Source organism: Pocillopora verrucosa, chromosome 3 (genome assembly GCF_036669915.1).
Source record: "Pocillopora verrucosa isolate sample1 chromosome 3, ASM3666991v2, whole genome shotgun sequence".
NCBI classification, from domain to species: Eukaryota; Metazoa; Cnidaria; class Anthozoa; order Scleractinia; family Pocilloporidae; genus Pocillopora; species Pocillopora verrucosa.
This window is the reverse complement of record NC_089314.1, coordinates 2,904,692-2,915,858: the sequence shown is the minus strand read 5'-3', so window position 1 is coordinate 2,915,858 and position 11,167 is coordinate 2,904,692. Positions and strand designations below refer to the sequence as shown.

Genomic DNA, 11,167 nt, shown 5'->3' with positions numbered 1-11,167 from the left:
ATTTACTGTCCTAGAAAGTGGAAGAAAACGCTTTGTCTTCGACGGAAAACTTGTGTGAAGACGACGAAACAATCGTTTTCCTAGAGTTAACTGTAAAAGGAAAACTGCTGGATAATGGAACGAATACTCCAATTCGCTGACTCGAAAACAACGGAAAAACTTTGAATTTCCTTTTTGGAAAATGTCAGAAAATGCGTGAATAATGCCGTGTTTTCAAATATTTGCAACTTGTTTTCCGAACGGGTGAACACAATATTTTTTTTGCAGTGTTTTTTGTGTATAGTCAAGCCTAGCGATGTAACCATCTCCTTACGTCCTGGAAGCGACCACTCCTTAAATACGCAACTTTTCCGTCTAGGATGTAAGAGGCTGTAGTTTGAACCTGATTCAGGCAACCCCCCCTCCTAAACAACCAGGACACACTTTGATGGTGGCAGGTTTGTTTCTCCCGTAAGGTGCCATTCTGACCAAGTAACTAGCGAGATTCAATACAAGACTTAGCGTGAAGATGTTGCTTTTTGTGAGGGACCTTTTGTTTGTCAGTTAGAGTTTTTGTTCTTGCTATTTGGTGTCTTAGGGGTGCATGCCCATGAGGTATTGATAGGATTCGCCTTAATTTTACGTTCTTGCCGCTTTTAACTGATTCGGTCCCTCTTTTTTAATATTCTGGGTCCACTAGCACACTAACTGAGGTTTCAACAAGGACATGATGGCTTTCTACGCGTGCTTTTCTCTAGCGACATGACTATGTTCATGCGTAGGGTTATGAATATTACCGCGGAGCTGTGTTGCTAAACTATTTCGATTAGATTCCATGGTCAATGAAAATCTGCTCGATAGCTGATCTCTGAAAAAATTTAATTGCTTAAAAAACTTAATTATCGTTACCTAACTATAGACAGAACTGTTGGCCATCAGCTCAACGTGATTTGACTGTATTGCCTGGGAGATTGTTGGAATGTTAGAATGCAAGTCGTTTCCGGTTTTCACTTGACCGTGGACGATCTGAGGCTAGTTACTTATACATCCCAGAAAGCCAGAAGGTTTCAACGAAGGAGACGCCACTCCGACGTAGTAATGGTTACTACATCACGGGCGACGAGCGGGGATAGAAAAAACGACCCAAATATGAGCGGTCAGCAGCTTTTATACTTCATATAGAGACATATAATTTGTTGTTCCAGAGACAAGTAAAGCCGAAATGTTAACAGTTTACTTCACAGTTTAAGCAATTTTTCAAAAGTGTTGATTGAACTCATATCTTTTACTGCTTTAATAAACAATGGAGGCTTCGGAGAGGGAGTCAGTGGCATTTGGAAAGGCACCAAGAATAATTATATATATGGTTTGTAGCTAGCTGCGTGACGTGCGTGACGAAAAAAAAGTCTCATGATTTCCGGTTGTCAAAAATGTCAATCAAATTTGGCAGGAACTTGGTTTTCGCACTGTAGTTTGCTTTTCCTGGAAGATTTTGCTATGGATGAAGACCAAAAGCCAACAATGTTAAGAGATTTAGAGATCGACTTTTTGAAAGAACATCTTGATGGCTTTTCTGTTGAAGGCAATTATTGTTTTGGATATTTCGAGGGAAACAGAGCAGAGATGGATGATCTGTTAGTTTCATTTCAGGCATTGAACTCCACGTGTTATGTACTTACAGAAAGCCATTCAAAAGAGAAAAACCACAACAGATTTTCTCAAACAGGTCTATAATCTCTCAGTGTTTTAAAGTGCACAGATCCCGGTTTCCTATCCTGACTCTCCTAATTCAGGGATAATTTAATTGAGAAGAATCGCCATCTTTCAGAGTTTATGGTAAATTTCTTCAAAGGCAGTCTTACGCGATTTGCGAGAAGCTGCGTCTGAACTACCTATTTATATTTCATTTTAGTTTCTTTGTGTTTGTTGTTATTGCTGTTGTTATTTTTTTTTATTCATTTATCTCTACCTAAAAGGTCTATTTGGTTTAAAAACAGCGAACAGTGGCTTTGGTGCAAAGGTTTGGGTCAAAGGTCTTTGAACAAGTCAAGATACGTTTTTTTCGTCACACAACAAGTTACATAACGTTAATATCATTCTTCTTGATGCCTCTCCCGGTGTCACCAATGCCTTTCCCGATGCCTCCGTTGGTTAATAGAGCATTAAAAGTATTGTTCCAGTTAAAGCTTGAGGAAAATTGCTTAACTTTTTAATTAGCGAAGTGTAACTTAGTAATATTTCGGCTTTACAACACGATTGTTTTCTGCAACTACAAAACGTACATTTAATTCTTCTTGGTACCTTCCGGATGCCACCGATGCCTTCATTGTTTATTAAAGCAGTAAAAAATATATGTACAATCAACACTTTTGAATTGCTTAACATTTTATTTAGCGAAGTAAACTGTTTACACTTCGGCTTTACAACACGATTGTTTCCTGATACTGCAAATGATCTGTCTATATATGAAGTATGAAAGTTGTTTCACCGCTGACCACTCGTATTTGGGTCGTTTTTTCTATCCCCGCTCGTCGCCCGTGATGTAGTAACTCCCCGTAGTAATGGCAACTCGTCGGTCACAGTCTACACGATTAAACAACGCATACTTGGAAAATTTATACAAAGAGGCAAAGTTCGATGGGAAACACGAAGAGGTAAAGGAAATCGAAGAAAGGATTACCAACTTGGTGGACGAAATCTCCATATATATCGGTCACAAAGACCCGCTCTTCAAGAATAAAGTTATTCCTAGCGGTAGCTACTTTGAAAATCTCAAGGCGGAGGGCCCTGATGAATTCGACTTCATGATTTGCCTGGACGACTTGTCTAAACCGGGAGTTTGTATTATAAAAGACATTCCACTCCAACCGGTTCTCGATCCAGGATACGTCCATGTTCAAATCGATAGCGAAGAAGTTCGGCAGCGATGGCGGCGTTACATTTTACGACGAGGAGGAAATCTGGACCCAGAAGCCCTCTTGAACAGGTTTAGAGACCTCATACAGAAAGCCGTAAGGAATAGAAAGCGTCGATCAATTGAAAAAATTTCTGAACATGTTGAAGTTAAGCTCAAAAAGATTCCTGTTACTATTAAGTTGAGATGGAAGGGAACGAAATACCCTAAATATGAAATATCCATAGACTTAACTTTGTGTATCGAGAGGAGTGGATGGCCAATTGCGTCGGATATAGGAAGAAGAGTCGGTAAAGCACATCCAGGGTATGACTTCTTCAAAGAAGCTCGTCGCGCGGGTTATCATCTCGTCGCTTCAATGATTGGAGAGTCGGGAAGACCCAGGCCTTGCTGGCGTTTATCGTTTTCAGTTCCTGAGGGAATTGTTTTGGAGAAGATCTGTCAGAATCCAAGACTCATTCACACAAAGACGCTGAAGGTCCTAAAAGTTCTTCGAAAGAAACACGAGCACGCGTTATGCCTCTATGAAGCTTCGGGCGGCTCGTATAGAATACAGTGGGCTTTTCACTCGTATGTACTGAAGACAATGTTCCTTCACGAATGGTCTGAATTTCCAGAAGATTCGTTTTGGGGTCAAGATCAGCTTCAAAGTCGAGTCAGAGGGATCCTGACTAGGATTCAACGTAGTCTTAAAACGCGAGACATTCGCAGTTTCTGGGTTCCAGATTACAAACTTTTTAATTTTCTTGCTAGGAAACCAACCGAGACAGAATCCTGCGAACAAAACCTTGCACTCCTTATCGAAAAACTGAGAATCACGTAGCCGTAAAAACCAAATAAATTCTTAATTAAGCGAATATTTCCTGTTTCTACGCGACTTTCTTTGCGAACGATGATAACATTGTATCTTTCAGTGAGGTCTGAATTGTTCAAGGAAGTCACAAGTCAAACAAAGTGTTCCCGACAAGGCGTCTTTCGAAACTTAAAGGTTTTTCCCTGTTAGTTTTGATTCCTGTTTACATCCTTATAACTTAGCAATCAGCATAAGTGAAATCAAACAATGCCATATGATTCAAATTGCAGCCCATTTTAATTGATGTGCTTTGCTTTCACCCTTACAATAAATTTCTGAAGTTTTTAGAGACTCACTTGGAAATCCCGACTTAAAACTGTAAGCCCGGCGTTTTAGTAAAATGAAATGTCTTAAACTGGGGCAGTCTTGAAAATAATTATACTAATCATGTGCAGAACTAATCATTAATATTAATTAAAATCAAAGCAACAGCAGGACCTGTGTTTTTCAAAGGAGATCCCTGGGGTTTTTCCCAGTTGTTTTTCTTCTCTTTCGATTTTCTCCATTGCAAAAATTGTAAAAAAATTCGTTAACACTTCAGTACTGAATTTAATTGCATGGGAAACAAGCTTTTTGAGACTATGAGGGCTGCGAATTTCCTCATCAGTGTAAAAAGTTTGTCTTCGCATGCCTTCGTTCGGGTTAGTCGCCTTGCCCGAAAGTTAAAAAGTTTGTACTTGCGCAACTAAGAACGTCTAATATCTTTATTTGAAAGACTTTTGAAAATCCTATCTAGAATACTGTGGAATCGTCGAGCAAGTTTGTCCTGAGTCCAATGAGAATCTTTGGGGTACTCAAGCCATTCGTGTAGAAACATTGTCTTCAATAGTTACGAACGGAAAGCCCAGCTGATTAAATACGATCTTCCGGGTCACTGAAATCCGGTTCTACCTCGTAAAGACATAGTTACTGGGATACCTGTGGTAGCCCAGTCATAAAATGTCTTTTTTTTTTTCCTCCGCCCAAAATGGAAAAATTGCGCAATAGTACCTAGAGGTCATTGGGCCCTCAACACCATGATAACTAACTCTGATCCAATGAGGTGTTCACATGTTGATCACGCATGTTATCTTTATGATGATTGACGTTGTCATGCACAGACAGGGCCGTCATGTAGGTCATGCACGTCATCTACTTTTATAACGTTGGTAAAATCTGTACAGACATCACACCAACCAACTCGCGCGCAAAGTAAGAAGACTATATTGAAGGCTTGAAGTAATATTGCGATCGATTTTCATCAAGAAATGGGCCAGGAATATCTCACAATAGTGCAAATAATCGTGAAGGCGGATCGCAGAAAAGCGAATGCGTGACGCTCGGTAAGCTGTAAGATGACATGTTATTATATACTAGACGTAAAAACTCTTCAGAGTCTTAGTCTGCATTTTGTGCCCACTCTGCAGTCTGCAGTCTATATTTTGTATCCTGTCTGCAGTCTGCTGTCTGCATTTTGTACTAACAGGTATCCGTGGCACCAATACAGTTTATTTTTGGTTACATTTATTCGCAAAACACACATAATCTACCACAAAATACCTGTGAGTGAGGTAATTCGACATTTTCGTTCTTTCCCACATTAATATTCTTCTCTCCTTTTGTAAGAATGTAGACATCACTCACAATGTTTCAAGTAATCCACCCACCCTACAAAAAAGTAACTCTTGCATGCATAGCATGCCTATGTTTTGAAATAGGCGTATGCTCTTGGCCAGACTCGAGCGCACTATTTCAGTATACTAGTCCGACACCCGTAGTATCACTACACTTGATTCCAAGGATCCAGTACCATCCAGGTATCCCAGTTACCCTGCTCACAGGGTCTAGTTCAGACTCATTTTTCTTTCGCAGAACTTTCAAGATTTCGACCGCTGCCTTGTGTACGAGGAGTGGTGACATTTCGCTGAGGTTTTGTAGCAAAATACCCCCAGCTCTCGAAAACGATAAGCGCCAGCAAGGTCTGGGTTTTCCTGATTCTCCGATGCAAGATGCAATGAGATGATACCCGTCTTGAATTGCGTCTCTGATTATCTTGTAACTGGGATGAGATCTGTTATATCGTTCCCTCACATCGGAGTCGTTCGGCCATCCAGCCACTGATCCTGAGATGATCCTTTATGAGACTTTTGCTAATCAACTCGAACTCTCTTTCTTCTTATCTGGCATCTTTAGGGTGCATGGTTATGAGGTATAATGATAGCATTTGCCCTGAGATTTAACTCGTTCCCTTTTTCTTCATATTTCTGGATCCAGAGCTTCATAGTCGAGGCGTACTCATATCTTAATGTGTTAAGCTCACGATCGAGAGATCGACCATCAGCCAACATACTTAGCAAGGAATCTGAGTAAGTCCAGTTAGTCGGTCACGATGTTCGTTCGAATTCGTTTCGGAAACTGCGATCAGGTGGGAAAGTAACCTATGGATGAACGTAGTTAGTCGCGCAGCTCCCGAAAATTACGAAAACTTGTATAGCACAATGAACCGCCTAAAAGCAGTAGCCAAATAACCCCATTCCACTGAATCCAAAGACCAAACAGCTATCATGTTTTATTTAACCATTTCTCGGACGATATTGCCTCCTGTGTGTGTTTATGCATATGCTTGACTGTTCTGGAATTCACGTGGAGTTGTATGCTGTTACTTTGGAAATTAAAATCTGCCTGATAGCTGCCTTTGTCGACTGAAATTATAATTTTGTCGCTGCCGGGTCGTAGACAGATTGTGGATCTCGAGCATTGCATAAGTTGACCGGTAAGGCCTGGGATAAAGTCTTGGGCCCCAGTTTCCATTTGGCCGTGATCAGTCTGGGGATGGTCAGCCCTGCTTCCGCGAAAGCTGAAGTGTTTCATCGAATACATCCCGGCAACGAAGATTAATGGCCACTCTCCAGCCGCAGTTGCGGCACTTGGACAACAAATATTTGCGAAGTTTCTACCAAGAGGCAGAATTCGATTGGAATCACAATGAAGTAAAGGAAATCGAAAGAAAAATTACCAGATTCGTGCAAAAAGTCTCCGATTACATCGGTGGCGAAGATCCGCTGTTTAGGAATACTGTCATTCCAAGCGGCAGCTATTTCGAAGGTCTCAAAGCAGTGGGCCCAGATGAATTCGACTTTATGATTTGTTTAACGGAATTGTCAGAACCAGGTGTTTGTGTCATAAAAGATATTGACAGAAAGGTTCCTGATCCAGGTTACGTAGATGTACAAATTGAAGACGAGGAGGTTAGCGAACGGTGGAAGCAGTACATTTCGAGACGTGGAAATCTAAAGTCGGATGTCCTCTTGAATAGATTCAAAGATCTCATTGAAAAAGCTGTAATGAAAAAGAAGCGTCATTTAAGAGGATATATTGATGATTATATCGTGGTTGAGCTTAGAAAGATACCTGTCACAGTCAAGTTAACCTGGAAAGGAAAAAAATATTCCAACTATGAGATATGCCTCGACTTCCCTTTATGCATTAAAGGTCCCAATTTATGGCCAGCAGCATCAGACATACGAGAGAGACTTCGGGATGGAAGCCATCCCGGGTATCAAGTTTTTCGAAAAGCTGTTGGGGCTGGTTTTCATCTCGTTGCCTCAACGATTGGAGAGGCAGGGAAACACAGGCCTTGCTGGCGTTTATCGTTCTCCGTTGCCGAGGGCATTGTTTTGAAGCATATTTGTCGAAATCCAAGCTTAATTCACAAAACGGCACTCAAGGTTCTGAAAGTTTTACGAAAGAAGCACGAAGGCAGTCTGTGTCTCTACGAAGATCCAGATGATCCGGAAGTCTCATATAAAATACAGTGGGTCTTTCATTCGTATGTACTGAAGACGATGTTTCTTCACGAATGGTGTGAATTTCCAGATGATTTGCTCTGGGGCTCTGATCAGCTTGGAGAACGAGTTCAGGGTATTTTAAAAAGGATTCGAAGCAGTCTCAAAAACAAAGACATTCGCAGCTTTTGGGTTCCAGAGTATAAACTTTTCAATTTTCGTGCTAGAAAACGTACCCAAACAAACATCTGCATGAACAACCTAACATCGCTTATACAAAAATTCACGATCTAATTTTCAGAACAAGTTTTTTCAAATTTTCTTTTAAATGTATTTTCATGTCGAAAACGATTATTTTCCTAATTTCTTTGGCTTGCATTAGTTGCATTAACCGATGGCATTATATCTTCCTTCGATGTTTTTATCATTTTAAGGGTCGCAAACATTCACATAATTATCACACTTAACTAATGTCTTAATCCTACTTAGAAGCAGAACCATTCGGCAGAAATTACCTAGTCAATAGGCCGTACAAAGCTCTGCAGAGTGTGATGCTTGATAAATGCATAGGATCTTGAATGAAGTTCAACTGTGTCTCAGTATTTTAGCTAATCATGTATGCAATATTATTTGTTGTGATACTGCGAGTATCGATGGTGATGGAAATATTTCGGATTATTTGTTTAATTGGGATGAGATAGCACTCCGATCGTTGCACGAATCCAAACCAGCTAGTTAGAATTGTGCGATTTTTTTTGGGAGAAATTTGACTTGCAGCGACAGAGTTTGCCAGACAAGTTACTGACATTCAAGTCAAATGAAGATTTCTGTGACTTCTTCCTGCGATTTATATGCCGAGCTTCGCTAATTTCTCCCAGCTATATAGCTCTCGCTCTATAACAATCAGTTAAGTAATGGTACGGGAAGGTAACCTATTGGCAGGTTCTCTTCGAACTCCCCTGGTACAGCCTTGCGTGACTTAGCTCAATGTTGATTGACATCAATATGCACGAACACAACAAATACTTTATTGTTACACTGATGGCGACATCTTGACAGCTGAATGAAAAATACACTACTCATGACCGCAGATTCCCGACCAAGTAAGAACCAAGCTCAGGACTTCCTTGCCATATAATAATTCCCTTTATTCAAACAAAGCGTTCCCGACAGGGCGACTTTCGAAACTTAAAGGTTTTTTCCCCGCTAGTTTTGATTCCTGTCTACAACCTTATAACCTTGAAATCAAACAATGCAAAATGACTCGACTTCCAGTCTATTTTAATTGTTGTGATCGGCGACGTAATTCACCCTTGCAATAAATTTCTGAGGTTTTTAGAGACTCACTTGGAAATCCTGACTTAAAACTATAAGCCTGGCGTTATAGTAAGATGAAATGTCTTAGACTAGGGCAGTCTTCGTCGAGCAAGTTTGACAACATCCAAACAGCTGAGTGACAAAATCGTTATTATGACAACGCCATATTTTTCAAACTGTTTTTCTTTCAAACAAAGCATTCGCGACACGGTGTCTTTCTCAGAAACTGAAAGGTTTTTCCTTAACTGTTGATGGTTTCGATTCCTGCGTACATTCTAATAAATTAGCAACCGGAAAACCAACGAAAATGTCTGACTTGCGATCGATTTGTTATTTAGTACCCAGGCTTGCTGCACGTAAGCCACTGCTAAAAAAAAAGTTTCTTTTATAGACCCACTTAAAAAATCAGGCACTAAGTTATTAACCTGGTATTATAATAAAATCGAGTATCTTAAACTGGGTAATCTTAAGAATAATTATACTGATTATGTGCAGAGCAAATCATTAATATTACTTGAAAATCAAAACAACAACAGGACCAATGCTTTTTCGAAGGAGATCTTTGGGGTTACATTTCCAATTATTTTTCGTCTCTTTCGATTATTTCCACTGCGAAATTTTGAAAAAATGCATAAGAATTTAATTGCTGTATTGATTGCATGGGAAACTAGCTTTTTGAAACTGTGAGGGCTGCGAAATTCCTTATCAGTGAAGAAAGTTTGTCTTCGCATGCCTTCGTTCGGGTTGGTCGCCTTGCCCGAAAGTTAAATAGTTTGTACTCCGGCAACCAAAAGCTTCTAATATCCTTCTTTGAAAGACTTTTGAAAATTCTTTCTAGAATACTGTGGATTCGTCGAGCAAGTTTGTCTTGGGTCCAATGAGAATCTTCGGGGTACTCAAACCATTCGTGTAGAAACATTGTCTTCAAGATGTATGAATGGAAAGCCCAGGTGATTACATACGAACTTTCGGGTACTCCTAAATATTCTAAAACAACATCAGGATCACTGAAATCCGGTTCCACCTCGTAAAGACAGAGCTCAGACTCATTTTTCTTTCGCAGAACTTTCAAGATTTTGACCGCTGTCTTGTGTACGAGGAGTGGTGACATTTCGCTGAGGTGTTGTAGCAAAATACCCTCAGCTCTCGAAAACGATAAGCGCCAGCAAGGCCTGGGTTTTCCTGATTCTCCGATGCAAGACGCAATGAGATGATACCCGTCTTGAGTTGCATTTCGAATCATCTCGTAACTGGGATGAGATCTGTTATACCGTTTGTTCACATCGGAATCGTTCGGCCATCCTGCCATCCTGATGCACAGGACTAAATCCACCGATATTTCATAGTTCTGGTACTTAGTTCCATTCCAGACGAGTTTCAATGTTACAGGGATTTTTCTAAGCTCTACCTTAAAATTTGTCAATAGCTTCTCATGAAAATGCTCTCTTTTCTCCACAAGCGCATCGTTAACCAGAGCTTGAAACTTTTCCAGCATAGGTTTAGGTTTTAGGTTCTCTTTCTTTGAGATGTATCTCTGCCATCGACGTCGCAAGTCCGAGTCTTTCACTTGAACATGAACATATCCTGGATCCCGAACTGATCGAAACGGAATCTCCTTCACCTCACATACGTCAGGTTGCGACAAATTCTCCAAGCAAATCATAAAATCAAACTCATTAGGTCCCTCAACTTTGAGGTCTTCATAAAAGCTTCCACTCTGCAGTACTGTATTATTGAAAAGTGGCTCTTTCTCGCTGATTGTCTCCGCGATTTCGTTAACCAGGTGCCTTACGGCTGCTTCTATCTCATTCACTTCATCATGTTCTCTGTCAAATTCTGCCTCTGCGTACAAGCCACGTAACAGCTTGTTTCTGATTTGCGGCATGACTATCCTTCTCTGAGAAAATATACTTAAAAGCACTTCCGGAAATTCTCGGAAAAGAAGCAGCCGTGATGAGACTTCTGGTTTCCAGGGCCTCTCGGTTCAAGAAGCTCAAATGCTTTGCTGCAGCTTCTAGAGATCGACAAATAAGTAAACAATTTGGGTACCGAAGAGTTGGATATCAGGTCAAGTTGACGTTCCTTGTTGGTGCTGAAAACAAGTTATAGAAATTCAAAGGGTTTTTTTTCCTGTTAAGTTACTAGTTAAGTCACTACATTTCAGCAAGGTTCATTAAGATATGGAGTTTTCATCCTGTTAGTTTCAGTGGTATAAATCGTGATGAAAAGAGCATCATTTGGTTCATTACTGGTATTTAAAAGGGGGAGCCTAATCGTATATGTGAGCAAATACGTTACTGTTTGAAAAATAATATGAAAAAATAGGGATAATTTTATTCA

At 40.3% G+C, this 11,167-nt stretch overlaps 3 protein-coding genes across 3 annotated transcripts; 2 read left to right on the top strand and 1 right to left on the bottom strand.

Moving 5' to 3' along the window:
* The first annotated feature begins 2,540 nt into the window (after positions 1 to 2,540).
* On the top strand, positions 2,541 to 3,716 carry LOC131799396 (cyclic GMP-AMP synthase-like receptor). The gene has a single exon (XM_059117119.2). The coding sequence runs from the start codon at positions 2,541 to 2,543 to the stop codon at positions 3,714 to 3,716; it is 1,176 nt and encodes a 391-aa protein (XP_058973102.2).
* Positions 3,717 to 6,604: 2,888 nt separating this feature from the next.
* On the top strand, positions 6,605 to 8,598 carry LOC131799468 (cyclic GMP-AMP synthase-like receptor 1). Its single transcript, XM_059117180.2, has one exon. The coding sequence runs from the start codon at positions 6,623 to 6,625 to the stop codon at positions 7,802 to 7,804; it is 1,182 nt and encodes a 393-aa protein (XP_058973163.2). The 5' UTR covers positions 6,605 to 6,622; the 3' UTR covers positions 7,805 to 8,598.
* Positions 8,560 to 10,712, bottom strand: LOC131799422 (cyclic GMP-AMP synthase-like receptor). The gene has a single exon (XM_059117146.2). The coding sequence runs from the start codon at positions 10,710 to 10,712 to the stop codon at positions 9,495 to 9,497; it is 1,218 nt and encodes a 405-aa protein (XP_058973129.2). The 3' UTR covers positions 8,560 to 9,494.
* Between the last annotated feature and the right edge of the window lie 455 nt (positions 10,713 to 11,167).